Genomic DNA, 23,503 nt, shown 5'->3' with positions numbered 1-23,503 from the left:
CCCCTATTGTTTTCCACCCAAAATTTCGCGGTCTCGATTCACGACCACTGTGCTTGGCGCCCGGCGTGAACCGTCCGCGAACCATGCGGTCAACAATGACCATATAAAATTACATATTTTATCATACACGCTCGCGAGGTCGCAAGGTTTGCTGGTGATCCGAATGATTCGTCCATTCACAGGTGCGTCGTCGTTGCGCGACCCCACAAGGGTTGTCGAGGTTTGGCTTCATGTGATTTTCCACCGGTCAGTTGAACGAGAAAAATGCTCCATCGTCAATGATAATATCATCAACAACAACAAGAAAAAAGTACGTCCGTTCCTCGACACTCTCGCCGTGCGTCTTGTGCGTCGACCACGCGTAATTAACGCACTGGCACAAGGTGTCGTTTTTTGGAACCGATCCCGTTAACCTTCTTTTGCGGTCGTTCTCTACATGACGTGAAACGATTTTTGAATGACTGAAATTGGGGAAGCTTTCCTACCCTCAGCCCAAGGCAGCATGATTAGCACGGGAAAAATCTCAACTATCTCTCCAAGCGTCCCGCGTAGGCGTCATTATTCCTTTTGTTTTAGTTGTTTTCCCCCACATTTCGGATCGTTTTGTTTTTCTAACCAACTATGTATGTATGCATGAGCATACAGACACACATACATACATGCGTATAGTGTGCTTTTTCGGTGAAGTGTATGTAAAAAGTTCACACGACGGTTTTTTGGGTATTTTTTTTTCCTTGTGGTTGTTTTTTTTTTGTTTGGAAGACGGAATGTGTTTTGATCTTCTGCTGGAAAAGTTCGCAATTGGGCTGAAAGGGGGATGAACTTTGGGAAACACTGACGAAATGAACGAACCATCCCATCCGCTCCATGGACCATGTGAACGCACGAAAATGCAAAAGTGTGCTGCATGGTCACACCGGGTAGGTCGTTGGACATTCTTTCCTTTATTCCTTCATTCTGTTTCGGAGGTGGACCCTGGCCGCTCTTTAGCTCATCTACAATTTCGCAGTTTTTGGCCGTTTTAATGTATGTGAGATAGTGAAGGTAAGGGTTGCTGGCTGACCTGAATGGCTACAATTTATTCGAATCTAACCTCCACCAGCACTGACAGTGTGTCCGGCTGGTCAGTATGTTTATCTTATGCCAAGTTTGTTATGCTTCTGCTCATTATGATTTCACGCGTATCGTGGGATTTCTTTTTGTAATCATGCGTCAAGCGCGTCTCCTACAGCATGCTACAAAATTATAACGTTGATATATGTTTTAAAATGGATTCATTTGTCGCTTCACAAGGTAAAAGGCGAAAAAGGCCAAAGAGAATGACACACCCAAACTTTACCAAAGACACGAGTTTGCTTTCTCAATACAGTGCAATGATGTTATCTTCTATTACCATTTCTTCACAGTGTTTGGACTAGATTCACCGCTAGGACTTTTTCCGCCAGGAATGGATCCAGGGAAAATATACAGCCCGCTAATGGAAATGTCGGACCCACGGAGTATGCACCATGATGGTCCACCGTTCCTGAAGAAGAAAAGTAAGTGTATGTATTCCATATCAAATAATGCTTCTGTGTCGATCCAGCATCATGATTGTAAGGTTCAAGAAAATAAATGTTCACCTATGTTTTCCCGAAAACTGCGTTCCAACAAAAAAAACATCTCAAAACAAAATTACTCAAATAATTATGTTGATTTAGTAGGGAAATGAAGTCAAATATAACTAAACAGAGGACAAAAAAAACGCCAACGGAAAACCTTCCTTTCTGAATGCCAAATGAAGCGAGAAAGTAAAGCTTATTGCTCGAATGACGTTACTTGTTGTAAGACGGTTACGCTTAGGCGCATTTTTAAGGTAAAGAACTAGCAGCCACATGGCACAAGCCCAGCTAGGTTTAGCTAACGTCCAAGCTACCAAGCACGTGTTGTGTACAGTTAGGTTAATGCAATTTTCACAGCTCTTTTTCTCTCCTTTTTCAAAGTACTTTTGTCCGATCGACAGGTGGTGTTATATGTATGCAAGCTCTGTCGTTCACGATACGCATGATCGCACACATCGAATCAATCTATTGAGATGTACGACGTGTTTCTCTTTTTCCCCACATGTGAACAATTAACATCGTGTGAATGTGTTGTCAATTTCGAAACATATCCTGCTTTCCTGCTTTTCAAACTGAAATTTATTGCGCTTCCATAGTTTTGGAAATTAGGGAAATAGTTTTTTTTTTAATCAAATGAACTTGAGACAACAACAGCACGTTCACACGCAGTCGCCTTCCGGATGACATGTGTGAAGTTTCGCACATTTGTCCCAAGTGCAAAATTTTGTATGTATAAGCTGGGTTGGAAATTGAGGATAAATCGGCAGTTTAGCGTTTTGGGCATGGGATTTCGCATGAAAATGTTTGCCGGCCAATAAACCGTGAGAAGTTGATCAAGATCATTATTATTTTTCTTTCATTTTGTATAGCAGTTTGATTTGGTTACATTATTTTTTATTTTAATTTCAGCATTGAACGCACTTCTCCGTTAGTCATGTGTGGGATTTTTCTTGTGTGATTAAATTATAGAAAAAACTTCGTGCTGTAAGAAATTTAATACTCCCTTTGCTGGTGCACCATCTAGCGCAGATTCACCCGTAAGCTGCCACAGATGATAAGCCCGTTGCATACATATATCATCATTCACTTCATTCATCTTCAGCATTCAGCTGCATGTTACCATACCCGAAAAAAACACAAATGAGTCAATGCATGCACGGTGTCGAGATTTCGACGACCCAGCGAATTTTTCACATTTTGCTTCACACAATGCAAGCGTGGTGCTGGGTTGTACGATGATAGATGTGTAGGTACGTACGTAAGGAACACTTTCTTACTGACTGTCATTTGCGCTGGTTTTCGCAAAGAAATGTGAAATGCCGAAAGATACGCGAAAGATTTCTGTTTGTTTGTGCGCTTTTTGACTTTGCTCCGCGGCTCGGTGGTGGCAAAACAATTATTTCAAGGCATTCAAACATTTTGCTCTAGACGAAAAGGATAATCTTCAGCATCGTTGCGTCGCCCTTTGACGGTGATTGTGGGGCACCGTGTGGGGATCGGAGCAAAGGGTGTTTTGCATTTCTGTGGTGCGCCTTTTATGTGATGCACTAATACGAACGCTTCACACACAACCGTGTGCGTCCTTTTTTGTGAAGCGTCTTTTGATGCGACTCCTGTTTTTGTTGCTTTTCCCATTCTGTCTCGCTCATTGCCATGTCCTGTGGGTCTGGTGGGCAGGAAGTTTTGTGTGCTGAAATCGGTGTATTTTATTTGCTGTGCCCAATTTTATAAGTTTCCATTTTCCGCATTCAAACAACTGGAATCGATTTTCCGCAACCAAAAAAAAAATCGCTCCAAACCCGTTCATCGTGTTGTGTGGCGAGGGAGTTTTATGCCGGGCCATGTGCATCACCCACACAGTTCCTGTACATTCCCGGTGGCAAATTTGAAAGATGGCTCAACCATAAGACCGTAAGTCTCGGAGCTGTTCAGCTCACCCTGTTTTGCCCGAACCATGAAGCCAATGTTGATTTGTTATTTTTAAAATTTCGATTAAACAATGTCGCCGTTGCCGTTGCTGACATCGTTTCGTGAGCCTTTAGTTTTGGCAGATTCTTTATTTTCCTGATTCGATATCGAAGGTGGTAACGTTGGGTATGGTTTTTTTTATTCCTTTTTTAACCTTTCGACCCATTGCAAAAATTTCAACTGCAAGCGTGTAGATGCATGTGGACAACCGGGGGCATGCAATTCACTAAGCAGAGCAACACATGAAACCCGCAACCGCGTTACATAGTTCGAAGCCAGATGGAACGGGCTGCGAGAAAGAATTTGAACTCGCTTTCCGTATTTTTCGGGCCTTTCTTCATCATCATTTAGCAACGCTACTTTTCGCATGTTGATTGCATTTATATATGGTTAATAGCCACAAGTATGATAAATTCATTCGCTTCCTTCCAACGTGTAGATCAACTTTGAAATTGTGTTTCATTCATGTCATGCTTCCCAACACACTCTCTCTCTCTCGCGTGTCCCGTACGTGGAAAGTGAAATGGTAGGAAATGAATTGATACATGTTTTTTTTTCTGTAAGGGGGTTTTATGGTTAAATTAAAACTACACCAAATGTATGTTTTGTTTGATTCGCTTTTCCGGCCATTTAGCTACATTAGTTTAGCTTTCTATTGCGTCTTTCCACTGGTATAACGTAGTTAGGGAAATCGGTTAAAAAAATATATCACAATTTGTGATGCATAAAGTCAATCACACGGAACTTGTATAATTGAAATAGGCAATGGGAGTAAGTTGAATATATAATTATACCTCAAACCGATGGTGACTTACACGTTTCTGCCGAACCTTGAATTACCGCATTTGCGTTTGGGAAATTATTCAACAATACACAATTTGCATTAACTATTCAATATAATTACCTGTTTGATTTGGTTCGCTGCAAATATGCTATGGCATCCTCAAAATGTCATTCAACTAGACATTTCTCGTGCTAAAAACATACAACAACAAAAAAAACGCATACACCAACTTCTCCTGACGTTGGGGACGAGCACACCATTTAAGAAATCGATAGCCTTTTTAAATCTGAGCAGCAGTTTTTGAAACTTAATGTCGGCGCATTGCGCTTTTCATGCACCTGCCAACCTAAACGACCGACCTACCTTACGCTACACCGATGACGAATTTTTGATGTGGGGAACTTCAATTGCCCACAATACAATAAAATCGTGCCGGCACTGCTGACGAATGAAAAAAAAACACGGTGAACAAAAACACGAAAACATTAAATCGTCTAAAATGTTTCATGTTTGGGACGCACCGGGTTTTCTGTATTTTGTCGATTTTTCTTGTTGTTGTTCCATAAAATTCATTATTTAAATTCGTTGCTCTGGCCAACGGAACTAGACGCTGGTGGAAGCGCCAACGGAATGAGCTGATCAATTTCCGTGTCAAATGGTATGGTATTTTATTTTATTTTATTTCATTTTTTTTTTTGTATTAACTTCTCTCGGTTGGTAAGCTCTTTTTTCATATTTCTGCTGTGAAGGAAATCAAATCAGACAGTGCGTTTTGTTTATTTGAAGTAGAAACGGTTTTAAAAGACATACTGATTTTGCACTATCACTATCAGTCTAGTTGCATCTATTATGTAGCGGCTTATGAGTAAACCTATGAAAACTATAAAATGTACATTAAACGAAAAACAATTAGCAACAGAAAATGTTTTAAATGCATTGAGTATGCATTGGGATTTGTTTTGCTGATATATCATTTTTTATGTGGTCCCCCTAGAACGATTCACAATAACGACGCTACAACAATTTTTGTTTGTTTCCTTTGCCTAAAATTGAAAAACTCATGCCATATCTTGTATCGTTGTGCATGACAAAATCATTCACGCACCTGCAAAAGGTAATTAAATTAAATAACATTCCAACTCACTAGCTTCAACCAAACACAGTTCGGTTCGTCGCTTTCCCTTTGAGACACAGGTTGTACAATAATCAGGCAGAACATCTGAGAATAGCTGAAACCGCACATAGAAAACAGCAGAAACCACAAACCAATCACTAACATTTACCACATACTTGCGACAAGAGCTGCCACGCCAGACGCTAAAGGTCTAGCGAAAGAAAATGAATTCACGCTTTCAAGCCATCAGCTTCCATGTATCAAGGCTAGAATCATGTTTATGTGGCGGTTAGATTAGCTTCTCGGCTGCGCAATCGAAAAAGTCACTCTCTTTCGGTCGCTGGCGAAGGTTGTGTCCTGGCCGCTAGTCGATGTTTCGTTCCATTTGACTTTGCTTGGTTTCGGTTGAGAGATACGATTTCCGTCGGTCGTTAATCGCTTGTTTCAGCTGCAGCTAAGCGATCGGATTAACCACTGAGCATTGGTTTTGGGGGTGATGTGGGTGGGTCCGATACTGTCGATTTGTAACTTAGTACATTTAGCGTGGTTTATACGATACGCCATTTTTTGTCAAATTTGTTTCGTTTAAAACCGCTCGACAACAGTTTATATGCAGTTATGCAGCATAATTTACAATTGCATGCCTATAGACATAAATACCATACGCATAACTTCAATATATTGAAAATCCTTTATCATCATTCGCATCAAATTTCTCATCATTAAATTGTTCGTAACGGAAAAGTAACCGTATAAACAGAAAATAAACGCTTAAACGTGTCCAAGTATTCAAATTAACAAAAGCAACGCATGCGATCCACACATTGGATATGAGTTCTCTTCCTACACACACTCACACACTCCTATAGCGTAAACTTGAAGAACAGGGACCAGTAGCGATGTGCAGCGCCATCAGCGAAGCAGGCAATAAATCAAATCAGAAACGAATAAAAATGTAATTTATTAAAGCTTGCCTCTTCTGAAGGTGTGTGGGATCAAACGTGCACTATTGTTGTTGTCGTAAAACATAAAAGCACGGCAAAAAAAGTTTTCAGAACACACAAGCACTAAACAAACCACTTCAAGAATGTTTTCTTTCTTTACGCAGGTTAGTTTTAGGACATCTCTTTAGTGTGTTGAAATTGTTAACAGCAGAAAAGCACACTCACACAACTTACCGACCACTGTAGAACCAGCTTTTTGGTTTCCCAATTTACTTCAGCTTTTTTTAAATACAGATCGAAATCGTTCATTTGATTAAAGTTACTAAACACATAAATTCAACATTGCACCAGCTGTGACGCATATACTCATCAACCTCATCAAAAGCGGGAATGCTTGGGTCGCACATGTATCATCCGAGTCTAGAATCTCATTTTGTCAAATTAACGTCAACCTTTTTTCCACCGTACACTTTTACGTCAAAAGTTATCTCCACAAAAACACGGCATTAAAAATCTGAAAATCTCTCTAATTTTTAACCGACTCCCCATGAGCGAACGATAAAATTATTCATATCGAGTTATCGCTATTCGATCATGACATATATCCTTCCTGGCACTCCTCGTTCTGCACGTTGGAGTTGATAGATTAGGTTGGGTGGTGTGGAAGTCACCCGACGGTAGAACCATTTCGACGACATTCTCCAACAAGCTCCTGTCGTTTAAACACGTCCCTCATAAACATGTCATTAATACTGTTCCCCCGAAATTCATCACTTACTAAGTAGCTACTCTTCGGTGTCTTCACACGAGTCACTCAATAACCGCGGTAAGGTTGAAATCGTTATCGTGTTCCACGGTTTGGTGAAGGATGAGGCAACCCAAGGGGTCTGCTGTTATACCGTGCAGCTGCTGATTAGGTTAGGAGAGTTATGATCATCAAATGTAGCTGCTGTAAGCTGAATAAAAAAAATCCGCTGGCTTTATCATATCGGCTCGATGATAGCCTGCACCAGAAACTTTCACAATATATTTTGACTGGCAGAAACGAACCAAAGCGAATCAACAAAAAAAAAAAAAACAAAACAAACAACCTCACAAACGCCTCCACGTACACCATTATACGGGTACTGTGAGGATATTGTGGTAACGATGAACAACACGTATGGTGAATTAACCTTGCTACATGTGGTGGATGTATTGATGCTGTATTGAGCGAACTGCGTAAACTTCAAAGGAGTGCTGCGTATACAAACCGGATAAATGGTCGATTGTGTGATCTCGTAAACTGTGTCCCTGGAAATGAACGTGCTGTGCCCATCCATCCCAGAGATGCCTACGCGCACTGTTGATGGCGAAGACACGGGCTCGATGGTGATGATGATGATGATGATAGAATGTGTATCAAAAACCTATCGCATGGTAAGGAGAGGAAAGTTCACGACAGTAGAGAGAGAGATAAATGATTCGAATGAAACGACATGACAATGTGGGAAATTATTAATCATCATACTTCCAAACGGAAACCCACCGACCTCCCGAGCATAGGAAGGTAATCTTTTCAGCGCGATAATCCTCGCCGCATCAATTTGACTAGAGTGCACACAGAGAACACACAGAAAGAGAAGAACAGAGAGAGAGCGAGAGAGAGAGAGGGCGAAAGAGAAAGATTGCCGTCAGGACCACACTCAGGTGATACTCAGGGCTAGGGGCAGCTGGCCGCAGGGAGAAACGAGCAGACGGGTTAAACTTTCGACAAGATTCCTCCGGCATAGATCATCCATATCCCGTGATTAGGAGTACATCACTGCCGACTACAGCGTGTGCGTGGCGTCGTTATTGGTCGCACATTCTTGAGACAATTTGATCCAAAAGCAAGCGGATTGCTTGCGTTTGGTGTTTAGCCGCTGATCCGATCCCTTTCCCAGCGTTTTCCTCACCCGTTGGGTGCGGTACTAGAAGATCAAAGCTTCCGATTCCGATTGTTTTGGCGCGAAATAAAGCGATCGCGCAAGCGGGCCCCGCCACATAACTGCCGCGCGGCACGGTTCGAGTTCTTCGATGTCGTGTTATTTTTGGAAAGTCAAAGTCGCCATGCCTCGTGCAAAGCTGGTCAGCGTAAACTGGTTTACTCACATCCCCGGAATCGTGATCGATGTTTGACTCGAGAGTAAAACCACGCCAACTATGCTGGGGTGTGATTTCGGCCAAGATAGGTCAAAGCTCGATCAAGAAAGGTAGAACCACAGTAGAAACATAGAAGGTATCAAACATTCTTCGTGTTTGTTTTACGTCGTGTGTGCATCACTATTTGCTCAGGAAGAATTATCTGCTCTCATGGCTTTACGGTACGGATTTTTCCTTTTTGTACTGTCCCTTTTTTCTTTGGACGCGTTTATTTTATTTTTCTGTTCAGTTGTAACATTGCGCGTTGCTAGGAATTAAACTACTTTAAAAGTATATCGAGCACATCCTTATGCATCTGGGGATCGTTTCATGAATATCAAGTGATGCAGCTCGTGCAAAATTTCACTGAACTCTTAATTACAACTTTGTGGCAAAAACCAAACTAAACCAGAGAATCATCCCATTGCTTTGCGAGAACGGTTTAACCTTTGCTTGGTCACAAACAAAACTGATGCCCTAACCCTAACCTTCACTCATATTTCTGGTAAGGTTCACTTTCTGCCCTTAAGACAAGTCGACCAAAAGTAATAGGGGCGTAACTTTTGAACCGATTTCATACACGTTTGCATGTGATCAAAGACATTACATCATTTTGTTCTTCTTTTACATACGACTAGTTACATCGTTGACAGTGTGGGATACGAAACAACCGTACGGGTGGACTTTTTGAACGATACTGCCGTTGGCTCTTTTACTCCATACCGTCGTTTGGAACGTTTGTAGCAAAAGTTTCACGTGTTGTGCAAAAACTCCCAGTGCATGTTAACTGCAAGGATAGATGGAAGATGCAAAATTTCACTTACCTTAACTATCCTTACGGAAGTGGTGTTCGGTTCGGTTCGGTTCGGTTACGGAAAGTGACTCTCCCATATCGCTTTTACTAGAAAAATATTTATTGCAACTTATTTTAATTTGTTTTGTAATAAATCTAAAACAGGACCACTTCAATTCTAGTAGCAGAGTAGAGGTCTTGTTGGATAATTATAAGAAGAAAAACAATTGATACGACGTAAGCCGCTAAAGTGCATTTTTCACGCTCAATCGTTACCACCGCTATTTCAATCTTAATTACGCTATCAGCTCTTTCTTCGGATCCATTCTATTCTATGATTGTATACGTCAAAAATGTCGTTTCCGTAAGGAGTATCGTAAGAATTATCTAAATTTAAAATGTGTACCGCTCTTATTTCCTTTCAAAATTATTTCCTATCTATTTATTAAAGCGTTTGCACGATCCTTTTACTAAAGCGTTTGCAAGCAATGTGATCAAAAATGTAATTTGATTAAATTTTTCTTATATGCCGACAATTGTTCAACCTTTTTTGTATTTTATTTTTACTTTTACATAAATTTTTATTATTGCAACATATATCATACCTAGCTATGGTCAAATTCGAAGTTTATTATTTATGAAAGTCGAACGTTTTTCGATGTAATAAGTACACAGTGTTTATTGTTAAAAAAATCAAAAATTGTGTACATGATAAAACCCCGGTTCCACAAGACAAGGCTGGTTTTCAAATCACATTCAAATCAACCCCCCAGCAGCAAGGACTGACTATCCGGCTACGTTGTAAAAATAAGTCTAGATACGGCCTGGGCCGTCCCTACAGCAAAAAAAAAATGTTAAAAGCCAAAATAGAAATAAAATGTATTTTTTAGAATTTTATAGATAAACGGATAAACAATTTTTAAGGTGGCTTTTTTATTCGTAGCGTTAGCATCTACCACCGACTTCAATTATATTCTTAGATTGCCATCCACACATCGCCTAAATCAACTCTATTAACGAGGGATATGTGGCAATTGAATTTAAATTATGTTTTAAATTTGTTATACACATGTAAGCAAATCTGTTTCAACACTTCATAACAGCAGTAAGGTCATCGCATATAAGGTTTACACAGGAAAGTGGCGCCTTTAGACATCATGTTATCCATTCTGGATCGTCTTTCTGATGTTCGGCAGTTGATCTGCATTGAGGATAAGCTTTATATGCAAATGATGATGAAAGAATTGATGCTACATCGCTCTAAACAAAGCTGGATTAAAAAACAAAGCAAAAAAAACATAGTAAATGCCTCCAGAAACCACCCTGGATCGCATTGTTTCTATTTGCCTTTTTTTTCTCGTGCCGGGTCTCTTGTTCAGCCACGTTCTCTCCGAGGATCTTTTCTATCGCACATGTTGCCTTCTCAGCAGCAACAACAAAAAGGCTACGTACACGTTCTGCCTCTCGTTCTCGCCCACGGAGGGCCACCCATCTTTCGTGGCCAGGATGTGGATCGATATCGGATTCCTTTTGGCTGTATGCCACTACGCAGCTGAGCTGCCGTACTATCGACGACAATCGACCTTTTTTCAATCGAGCCGCTTTACCACTGATGGTGCATAAGGTCTGTTTATGCTAAAAGGGTAGAAAATGCACACCGACCCGGGCTTCGTGCTGCTTCGTCTACTCACTTGCACAATTCGCTGCAATTTGCTGTAAGCAAATAAATAAAAGTGCCATACCTTCGCTTGCCCTGCACATTACCAGCACCACCACCTTCCCGGCGATGGAAAATAGATGGGTGAAAGGGATTGGGGTAAAAAAAATTGAAGCAAAAACAAACCCATAGATAACCGCCATCGCAAACGATCAAGATAAATCATCAATCAGTCCCGTATGCCGATGGCGTTGCTGTACCAATTGTTCGAAGACACAGAGTTTTTTTTGTAGTTCAAACTCGCAGCACCACACACACACATACCATGGCTGCTGACAATCCACCTCTGTACCGGTGGGTGGAAGGTAATTGAAGTGTTTTGGGTAATCTGAGAAGACAGATACTCACAAAGCCATAAAGTGCAGCGCATATGCAGAATAAATGTGTACGAAATGACTATCATTACGCGAGCCGATATGTTAACGGACTGAACTATCCTTAATTTGAAAATTGTTCAAACGATTGTGTGCCCTTTTCAATCTGTCTTCACTATGGGTCAAAACTGATTGTATTTGAGTAAGTACGCCCTCCCGTGCCTTGAGGGCGCTAAATACATGCATCTTCTGGTCTAGCGACGTGGCTCAACGATCGCGGTGATCTTTTCGGAAGAAAATTGAGTAATTGAATGATTGTATCCAGGCAAAAAAAGGAGCGGTAGACCATAATGACTCTATTGAATGAAACACGTTTGACCGATCGATGAAGGTAGATGTACCAATGAAGAAGGACCCGTACCAGTGTGTCTAGTGTATGTACCAAGAAGCTGCAATGCTGAGACGAGAAGACTGGTCGGTTGTGACTACACAGGAAAGTGTGGAAGCTACTTTCAAAATTTTGACTCAAAAACAAGCTTTTGTTTTTGAATGAATCAAGTACAAAATATCTAGGTGCGGTATAGAAAGTTGCACACCATTTTTCGATGTCAAACGCCTAGCTACATTAAAAGAAAAGAAGCAAGCTAAGAGCTTTCCGAAGGTCTATCATGTGCCAATTACCTGTTACGAGGAATGCGTAACTAAGCACATTATTCGCTAATTCGTCTTGCTGATCGATTCAATCATATGCATTGAAACGTCATATGGTAGCGATGGCTGATGTGGTGCCTGCGCTTCTTAGCCGATCCGGAAACGTTTACCGGTCGTGGTTCCGGGAGCTTTAGTCGAAAACCTCACAAACCACAGGATGAGTCTAACAGTACTCATATTCTTTCCGTGCTGGCTTAGCACTGGCGTTGATACGCCAATCAATTTGTCGGAGACTCACTTAAGCTACCATTGGAAAAGCACAACTTTCCCATAAGCAAGCATATCCCAGACACCGCATCACCGCGTAGGACTTGCTGTTGCACTACTATAGCGCCAGAATTTTAAGCGCGGCCTACACAATAGTCTTGGCGCCTTTCTCTCTTTCTCTCTCTCACTCACTCACTCACTCTCCACTTCATCGGTTGATCCAGTGCGGTAGGGCTCCAGAACGAGCAGCAGGAGCAATGGACCACAGAGAAGATAATAATACACCTTACCTTCCTGGCCATTGTCCAGCTAAAAGAACTCTTTTGGCTTTATTCTCACCTACTGTTTTCTCAAGACAGTCGACTACCGTTTTTGCTGCGTTGCCCCATTCCGTGTTCCTCTTCTCAACAGCTCTTTCGGGACGGCGGTTTGGCGTTTGCTGGGCGGATTGACTGGTTTCTGGCGTTGCTTACGTTTCTTCGATTCCTTTCTTTTTTTCCCGTTTGCTCTACTTCCTCCCGACCGTGTAAGTTTCTTTATTTTGTTTTGGGGGCTTTTTTTATTCAATCAATTTCTTTTCCTTCAATCAATTCGATTAATTGCATATTTAGACATCTTCACCGAATCAACTTCATGCACATCGATACGGAAACTCTGCTCCGATGTAGCTTCGTGATGGGCACTGAAATGAAGACCCGTGCTGGAATGAGTGCTGTGCGGTCCAGGCCTTCTATTGATGTTCGGTAAACGGCCAAATTCGACATCAATGCGCCATGATGATTAACGGCTGAATTAAACCAATTTTTCGCGCTAACTGTATAATTCAGCTCTGAATTGCAAGCAATACAATAATTCGAGCAATGACACCACTCTATTAAGCTTACAGATTGAATAACAGATGCACATTACATTAATCATTTATGCAGTTACCTGATGTGTGGATACCTGATACGGATAGTATTAGTACATTTCATAAACTAAGAGCTAATAATCCCTCAATGGAGCTAAGGAATTAATTTATGCATTTTGTACAGCAAGATGAATTAGCAAAACGGATCTCTTTAAGCTATTAACAGCCAGTTAACAGAAGTAACAAAACAAGCAATCATTCTAACCACATTAAACAGCTTTCCTACTCATTCGAAATAAATGATTGCAAATCATCGTAAAGATTATTCCTCCAATAGCACTCAAATTACAGCTCCAAATAAGATCTCACTAGCCATCGATGGTCATCGGTAATGGGTAAACAGTCGAGTGCATTAAAAATAGTTCATCGTGGAAAAAGTGGTACTGAAGCGAAAGGATTTTATCGCACACAGAAATCATCATCGTGCTAGCGGCCCGAATGGCAAATAAAAATTGAAAATGAAGGACTTTCAATTGATCCTGTGGTTCACACGGTTGCTGTAAGGTACAAAAAAAGCATACGGCAAAGAAGCTCAGAAGAAGTAATCGTTTGGCTTTTTCCTGCCTGACTGGAACGGAAGTGTCTCAAATGCGATAAAAAAAACAATCCTACCATGCGATCGTACTTGTTGCGGAGTGTTTCGGTACAGTTTGGTACGGTGCAGGATACGAACATGTATGTGGCTTAAAAAAAGAAAAGCACACCATGGTCACGTTGACGGTGCTCTTCAAAACTTTTTATCCACTTTTAGCTGCAAAAAACGCTTACGTTTTTGCTCAATGCTTTGCTGTTAAAAAAAACAGTTTGTAAACAATGTTTTTGGTTAAAAGTATTGAATTGTTGGATCCCTTTTTGATTTACTTCCATTTTCTGTTTTTCCTCATACTCATATATCTGGCGCATGGTATAAGCTAGTGTTAATAAAAAATACATTAACAAAATACCAAAAATCGCATTTGTTGTACGAGCCTGGTTCCAGCTGACCCTGGATGGATATGTGTGATACATATTTTGTTCCAGCACAAAGGCTTCATCACGTAACGCCGTATTGCAGATGATTTCGTAGCATCCCGAGACTGGCCAATCTAAAAGATGCCGACAGTTTGAAGAGAGACGTGAGTTTTCTCACCTCAGCATGGAATTGAATTAAACGGGGTAAGCTTTTGAAAGTCACCGGTTCAAGATTCATATCCGGTACGAAGCTCATCGTATGCAGACCGGACCGCATGATGAGACTGATCTGGTGTGATAGCTGCAGAGAGCGGTCACGATTCTGCTGTTCGAAGCCTGTCAGTATACAATTCGCTAGTGCGCGAGAGTCATGCAATTGCTTCGAAATGAACATATCTCGTTAGTTTACCGGGCCAAAGTGTAGTCAGCACAATAATATCTGCTCTTTTTTGTGGTTCAGAGTTTTTGAACCACGCACGAAATATCCAGTGTTTCGTATGAGCCATGGTTTACTTTTCCATTTTGTAACTTTCAATTCAATTCAATTAAACAGTGTAAAGAATCGGTGTACCCAGATAAAGATCATTCCCACCATGGTAGGAAGAATGGAAATCAAGTCTATCAATGTGTGACTTGTTTGTATAATAAATATCACGCAGATCAATTTCTATACATACACGTCGGTGTGAAGAAAGAAGCATTTCGAACCAAACCAGTAAGAAGAGATCCAATTCTTCCTAAAACTCTAACAAACAAACAAAAAAAAAAGAGCACCCAAGATCGATGTGAAAAGCGACTTATAACCTGCTTTTAGTTGCACGATCACGCTGACTGTAGCAATAAAATAATAATACATTTCACCTTTCACACATATATCCCCATCGAACGCTTGCTAGATTAGTAGGCAAATGTTCAATTTGCGTTTGCGTTGAGTGGAACAGAAAACGCTAACAAGACGCGTTATCCCGCCCGCTGCAATCATCCCAAATCATACTGCACTACGCACTGGCGACGCGTTTCAATCGTACCCGGTTTCGTGAAATGTTACCACCGCACAAAGTCTGCCGCACGAAGCGTATTGATGAAAACTAAACACGGTTAAACGGATATTTTGAAGCCATGCGGATAGCAAAATATATGGCATGGGATGAATAAGCGCCGAAAGTGGACAGGTCATGATGAGTCGGCAACATCATGGTCCGCTTTCATGCAAAGGGGGTATTGCCAAGACCTGCAACAGCTATCAGGTGATGGCGGTCAAACAGATTTGGAAGAAGATCGTTTCGTCGGCAGAAACATGTTTACTTCAGGCACATCTTTCTACAATAGCGGAAAAAAATCTTCCATCATTGTGATTTGAGCGACTCAGCTTAAGTTAGGTTCACTTATATTGAGCAATATGTGTAATAACAATCGAAGAAATGATACATCAGAGGACACATTAATGGAACCAGTAGTACTACTAGATGCTGATTTCGAGGATAATTAATTGATCGAAACGGACGGGATACTTGTTTCTGTAATTGGACAAATGGATTACTAACCCCGAATGTGTCGGGTACGCCTCCCGACACATCAAACAAACCGTGTCGGTTTCAGGATCCGAACTGACGATGATACAACCACATCGGGGCCTTCTAGCACCTTCGACTTTGGTCACGATTTCCAAATCACTGCATTTTAAACAACGGAAGGTGATCATCACCTCTCGTACAGAAGTTGCTCCTTTCACCTTCCCGTCTACCGTCGATGTCTTATCCAATTTCCGAACCATGTACAATTTTGATGACTTACAGCTGTTGGGCCGCTTCCCCATTTCTCAATGTATTGCAAAATTCCAATCTGTTCGTTTGTTTTTCTCGCGTTTTATTTCCAGTGAACCGACCAAAAGGACAACACTCTGCACCACGTGGAGGACCACCCCGGTCGTGGACCAACGCAGAACTTACCGAAGCGCTTCAGCACGTGTGGAACAAGAAAATGACTACGAGTCAGGCGTCGCGCATATTCGGCATCCCGTACAACTCGCTGCTAATGTATGTTAGGGGCAAGTACGGCAAAAGTCTAAAGCTAGAGCAACTCCGAAAGGACTGCATCAGTGGGCCACCGATCGAGCTGCTGCAGATGGGTGTCGGTAACAGCAACAAAGACAAAAAGGAAGGCAAAGATTCCGACCTGCACCACAGCCATCATTCGGGCAGTGGCACTGGACGGGAAGGAAGCAGTGGCCCGAACGTTGGAAGCGGTGGCGGTGGTCCCGGCAATGGTGGAGGAGGACCCCGATCTGCATCATCCGAACCGGATCTGTTGTCCAGTCCGAATCCACTGTTCAACCCATTCCCCGGCGGCTTCTATCCCGATTTCCCGGGTGGATTTCCGGGATTGCCGCTGAGCATGCTGAACCTGCTGCCGCCGGAACGACACCCACCGCACACGCTGCCGATGTCCGTCGACGAGGATTGCAAGAGCGATCGGTCGAAGCAATCGCTGGACGATGATTTTCCGCAACCGTTAGCACTCAATCGACCTTCATCGGAGCAGTTGTCGGACAGCCGGCGGGAGATATACCAGCAGAACGGGCAGGACTAATATTTAAGATTCGTTAGCACACTCCACTCGCAAGCCCACGCATAGACGACAGTCAAACCGTGGCACGATGGGATGGATAAAAGGCTAGCTGTTTCATCCTTCTAGTTGTTGTTGTCACCTTAGCACAATTTTCTTTCTCCCATCTTGTAGACCATGTCTCTTGAAAATCACTTCCCACTCTATTGTGTTTCCCGTTGATTATGATTTAATTTACCGACAGGTGGTCTTGTTGGGGAAAATGGAAGATCACTAGAGATCAACTGCTAATCTGTTGAAGTGAAAGCAATCTGTAAGCACAATTGAACATGTCGCTTCGCGTTTCGCAACGGTTGAAGCCCGGGAACACTGGCGCAACATGTCCAAAACGAAGCGGTCTGGTCATTAAGAGCATTAAACATTCGGATGCTTTGCTAGGCGACATGTTTAATTCAAGCAATATTATATTGAAATCCGTTAGCAAAATTCTTACCTTTAGTTGATGCATACAAGTTATGGCAATGTATGGGTATGGGCTTTCCGTGGCAATATCTAAAACGATACAACTAAACAAAACGCCTACATAGTCGGCTAGAATCTAAGACTGGTCATTTGCAACGAAGCGTGGGGATTTGCAAATGTGATGGAACGAGGAGCAGTAGCGAGGTTTTCTTTCTCTTTCGCCCCATGAAACAAAACACTGCACAACCTTCGAACGTGTAAATGGACCTTACTTTGCAGTATCTTAGTTCAATGTGTACAGCGTGTACGGGTTGTTTGAGTTCTGTTAATATATTCTGTTTCCACCATCCTTTTTCGCAAACAGTCAACACAAATCGATTAGTTTGTAATATCGAGCAGAACGCAACACCGTACACGGTTTATTTACTATTTTAGTAAACGGCAAACTTCTTCACACACGTGCTGGAAGTGTAAAGATAGGTTGTCACAAAACCACGTGTCAAATGATTCAACATGCAAATCAAATAATAGAAAACAATACGGACAACGTGCAACGATTGTACTGTGGTACTGCATGTGAGGTGAGGTTGTACATCAAACAGTTGAAAATACGTGCTTCCTGAAGAGTAATCTTAAGTTTCGTGTAAGTTTTAAATCAAAGAATCAATAGAACTCCAACCATGCTAATAATAACGTGCTGGTATCGTCGCAACTACTAGTTGAAACCGACACCCCGATCGACATGGATCGTTACGTCGCTGCATAAACTGCATTGTTGCGGTATACTCTCTCAGTTATTTTGTTTTGTTATGATTAGCAACAGATTAAAATATTATTATTCATATTTTTTATTATTTATAAATCAAACACAAACTAGATCTTGATTATATAGTCCGTAAGTCATCATCGCACGATGAATGCAATTGTGAATGCAATGTATTTAGTTAAATTTGCCTTACTTTCCTGGTAGCAATACTTTTTTTTCCTATAATATTTACGAAACGTTGATTCAATTCCGTCACTTTGTTTAATGCTACTGTTTTGTTGGTAAACACGTGATGCTTAGTAAACAACAACATTGCTTCCTGATTTCTTTCTCGATTCCTATTAAGTTGTACGAACGATTTTATTGCATAGTTTAATTTTATGTTGTAACCAGTTGTAGAGGAAAGCAATCGTGAGCGACTACATCGACACAAGGCGTAACTTCAAAGAAGGAGCTAAGTAAAACCAGATGAACAATACAGTATTAATAAAGCAGATATTATTAAACTAGTAAATACATTTTTTATGTTTGGTTATGTTTTTTTTTGTTTTACTTTGTTTCTGTTCTTTCTTTTCCGCTTTTGTTTTCAGCAACATACATTTTATGAGTTATACATGATTTTGTTAAGCTTCCTGTTTTACTGCCGTTTCAGTATGGAGCATGTATTTAGCACACAAGATACGAGCGATCTTATCCAAATCTACAAACCTATGAGTAGCCAAATCGAATCGAATTGGCATGGAATAAGACTGAAATGCATCACACCGAATAACACCCATGTTTTAGTTTGTGTGTGTGTGTGTGAATGGTTTTCTTTTAATAATCTTTATTTTACCACAATAAGCTATATCTCAATCAACAAAATTCTGTTAGTTATTCATCATTGTGCGCTATTTTTGACCAAACACAATTCAAACGATTCATTTCAAATATTCCACACAGATCCTCAAAGCATTCTAATGCATTATTAGATGTTAAACTATTTCAAATGATAAAAAAAGAACAAACACACACCAATGTTACATATACATACGTTCTTCAATGTCGAAGGATGATCGCGATCATAATTGATGCTTATTAAAGTTTATTACAAGCACCCAAGAGGCAACAGTGGCAGTACGTGGCGATCGTTTCGTTTTTGTTAACTAACCACAATAGATTAAACAACGGAACAGCACTTTTGTGCGTTCGTACAGATTTGAAACCGTAAGTGACAGAGTTACTATCCATATGTAATGATGGTTAAAAAAGTTATGTTTCGAATTTCTTCGTGCAATATTGAATGCGCTGTGGCGTATGTGAATCGGTTGACCTGACAAAACTAGCATGCAATAGATATACAGATAACAATGCGCAAAAGCAAGCAGGAAAGATATAGACGCAAGCAACCACAACCAATAGTTCCTCAATCAATATACATATACAATAAAACTGACAACAGTTATTTGTTATACAACAATATTAACAAGTAAGTCATCGAAGAAGAAGAAAGAGAAGAAAAACACTGATTCCTCTCAGCAGGCGCCCTTTCGTATAGTCCCATCCCGGGTGTCCGTACGGTATGGTATGGAGTTACCTGAGAAAAGACCGACCGACAATTATTCTGGCGACAAGCGGCTTGAAAGTGCTATTTCCTGAAAAGAACAAGAAAAATGCCGCCGAAGGGCGTCGGCTGGAATTGATACAATTTTTTTTTTATTATTTACAAGATAGCGCCAAAACTGTTCGAAACAGTTACCTACAATATCCATAGCTGAGTTGAAATGAACTAATTTTTACATTGCAGTTTTACACACAGTACCAGATCAATCGAGCCAAATCGATCAGCAACTACGAGAACGAGAACAATTTTTACAAATATTTTTATACAAACACACAATAGGTCACAATGCATATGTACGCTGCTAGTACGAGAGCAATGAGTATTTTACAGAACGATAATTAAGTGGATTATTATTGCATAAAGCAAACAGATAGAAAGAGAAAGAAAAGAAGAAGAAGAAGAAGAAAAGGAAAGAAATAGAAAGAAGAAAGAAACAAAGAGAGTGAGCGAGCGTGAGAAAGAGAGAGAGAGAGTGGGAGTATGAAATTCATGATCATCACTACTAGACATCTTGACAAAATGTTGCTGTGGATCATGTGGCACTGTGGACAGCAAAAAAGAACTAGATTAAAATCTCCAACTGAGTAGGGAAAAATCGCCGCACAAGGGGTAGTGTTACAGTAACAAAAAGAAAGGCACGAATGGAAATGTGGAAAACTACTCACAGACTGCCCTGTCAGCGTAGGAGTACACTACAGAAACGATTGCCATTCGAACAATTGCGTTGTTTTATGTTCAAACAGGCAAAAAGCTTCTTTCGAAAATTTGGTATTTTCTATGCGATTCGCCAAAAGTAATTGAAGAAGGAAAACAAAAACAGATCGACAGATTCTACTTGGTTTCATCGCAAACCAACGCACAGTAATAAATTGCAGTTCTGTTAAATGGTGTCAATAGTATAAAAAGGTGTCAAAATGGTACGGTAGAAACATAGTTGTAGAACTTTCAAACATTGTAAAATTGAACACATGCATACATTTGTAAAAAGTAAATGTACAAATTTCAAAGCTACAAAACCACATACGCTACGTGCAATGAAGCGTCACAATGTATGAGAAACGGTCGGTAAAAAAAAAACTATATATATATACTTTATAAGAGCTATAAAATTTAAAGAAGAAAGGCCATTGTGGGCCTAGCTGGAGAGTGTGAAAAAAGGGGTCATTTATAGCTAGAACAAGTGGTCTAGTGGTACAATAGATTCAGGCTAATCAAACTTATCTTTTATCACTTGTGTTTTTAGTGTCATTCTTATAGTAAATAGTATACGAAGAATGACGGAGGGGACAGTTAGATTCCTTGGTGTTCATTACAACCTAATGAAAGCTTATAAAATCGTGCAGGTGTACCAACCAAAAAACAAACAAAAAAAAATGAAACAAAAACAAAAAAACGGCAAAAGTGCAGAACTGTGAAACAAAACCGAAAAGAAAACCATGAACAGGATAAAATATTATGTAAACCATATGTACAAATCAGGAACTCGAACCTAGCATCACTAATGCGAGAACTAAAGTGCGCTCGCGTGTGTGTGCGTTTTCTAAGTATCAGGTGTGTGATTTTTGTAATTTCGTTCATTGATTCAACCCCACAACGGTGCCACAACGATATTAGAACCATTATATTACAGAACATTACATACGACAGAGCAGCTAGAACAAAAGAACAACAAATGGTCTGCTTTTATTACTCAATTCCATCATCGTTTCATGTACCATCAAAACAATAGACAATCCGAGAATGGAACGTGTTGAGAAAGGATTTTGTTTTTCTATAATTCGCACACTTAACTTAACTAATTTGTCTTTCCTCAATTTTGCCACAAAACTAATTATCATACGCAACCGGGTAATAAAGCACACGCCCGAAGTTCACGCACACTCGCATTGGGGTAGTAAAAAGTAAACGCGTTAACGCTGCAAAGGAACCAGTCAGCAACCGTTTTTAAGCAACAAATGAATATAAAAAAACAGGGTAATTTAATGAATTTCATATACATTAACTAATGTTTGTCGAAAACATTTTAGTGCTACAAATCAACACAAGACAGAGACAAAGCGTGTGTGGTAGCATCATCGAATTGTGACTATTGTGCGCTGAATCAGCAAGAGATTGAACTCAATTTCTAACACTAACGATGTAATCTATACAACCCACGTTACGAGAGCCGAGAGTGTGACAGTGGCGTGTGACAGTAGTATGTGCGATAGACTATAATGTACGCACGCATATATAGAGTGTAGTGAAGAAATGTGTCACTGCGGACCGCTACAAATGTTCTATTTTTACCGTATTGAATATACAACTTAGAACATACAATGTAAAGCAAACAAAACAAAGCTGGGCGTGCAGAAAAACAAAAAATTAAAAGTTTCATTCTTTCGTGCTTGTGTTAACGCACAATGTACCACAGTTCGAAACAAAATAAAACAACAAATATTTATGTCAATATTTCTATACACCACCTTACCGGTCAGTATGCAAGCAGCAGTAATGCGAAAATGGTGACTTGTCTTGTTAATTTTACTCAAGCATACAATGTGATATGTATCGTTTTGGACTTCCGTTCATATTATTGATACTTATGTGCTCGTTTCATAGACTCATAGGTTCAGTTTCGTTTCGTGACGTGAATCATACAAATTTAGCAATTGTGTAAATATATATGAACAAAACAAAACAAAAAAGCCCCCAAAACAAACAAAACATCCTAGCTTTGGAACAAAACAATGGTAATGGAATGCGGAAACCCCCTTCTGGATGTAGAATGTCCAAGCTAGCGTTTTTTCTTGTATTATTCTCTTTATAACCAAAAATAAAACAAGACGTAGACGATGTAGGATGCAGTAAGGATAAAAATACAAACTCTCTAGGCAAATAACTTCTACTTCACTGTTGTTTAGACGAAAATTATGATTGCAAAAGTACGAAAAGTAAATACAAAAAGCAACCAAAAACTTAACCAAATTTGTCTACGAGATACGAAACAGCATGTGTATGTGTGCGTTGTGGAAGAAATCGAAAAAAAAACACTAAAACAAAACATGAACCGAACGGGGTCACATAATTTGATAGCATTTGTAAAGCGTAAAGAAATTAAACATAAACGTAACGATAATTATTTGCATCTGCATGCAACGATGCAGTTAGTTTGTATCGTGTTTCCTCTTTCAGGAACATGCATTTCGAAACGTTGACACGCCTACAACGCATCGATAGCCCCCAAAGAAAAAGGTGCTCGAGCTATAGGTGGGAAAATGTTAACAATTGGTGCATGATTCACATTCTTTTCTGAAAAATGTCGTTCAGTTCCAGTAATCGATTATGTTTCACAATAACAAAGCATGGGATCCATCCATCATTGAAGGATCCCTGGGATGGGATTGTCATGCGTGCAAACAGTCCCAGTTCATCCTGCTCCATTGGAACAGGCACATCAGAACGTAACGTGTAACGATCGGATTGCTAAAAACCAGGAATGGGGAGTACGACATGCAGCTTTGTCAAACACCAAAGCCCACTTTTACTCCTTAAGGCAAAGTTTTCTAGCCGAGACGCTAGTCCCAAGCAAATCTCTACTAAACGATCACTGTAAAAAGGATACTAACAAAGGGGGGAAAGTAACTTAAACATAAACCAAATTAAGCATGCGGCTAACTGAAGCATATGGAAATTCTTCAAAATTGTGAAAAAGTGTAATGATCATATTTGGCACTAATTGATATTTACTGTTATAAAACAATAACGAAAATTAAATAAAAAGATAAAAAACAACGTCTTGATCGAAAATGGATAATTTGTGCAATATTATATTAATTTTATTTATTTTCATCAAAGATATTCAAAGTTTCGCTTCCTGCGTAAATTTGATAAATATTGTTAGCATTTAAATATGTACACGATTTGCAGACAACGTGATGGAACGTTTGG

General features: G+C 40.2%; 1 protein-coding gene across 2 annotated transcripts in view; it reads left to right on the top strand.

Moving 5' to 3' along the window:
- Positions 1–23,362, top strand: part of LOC125771626 (protein jim lovell) — a 34,023-nt gene extending 10,661 nt beyond the window's left edge. Inside the window, exons 3-4 of one of the 2 annotated variants that reach the window (XM_049442424.1) lie at positions 1,407–1,538; positions 16,054–23,362. In XM_049442424.1, coding sequence (XP_049298381.1) covers positions 1,407–1,538; positions 16,054–16,766 — 845 coding nt within the window. In that variant the 3' untranslated portion in view covers positions 16,767–23,362. Of the gene's footprint in view, positions 1–1,406; positions 1,545–16,053 lie in introns of both variants that reach the window. The other variant, XM_049442423.1, reaches the window with a different exon arrangement.
- The last annotated feature ends 141 nt before the right edge of the window (positions 23,363–23,503 follow it).

This window comes from Anopheles funestus, chromosome 3RL (assembly GCF_943734845.2).
Source record: "Anopheles funestus chromosome 3RL, idAnoFuneDA-416_04, whole genome shotgun sequence".
Classification (NCBI taxonomy): domain Eukaryota; kingdom Metazoa; phylum Arthropoda; class Insecta; order Diptera; family Culicidae; genus Anopheles; species Anopheles funestus.
This window is presented reverse-complemented; position numbering and strand designations above follow the sequence as displayed.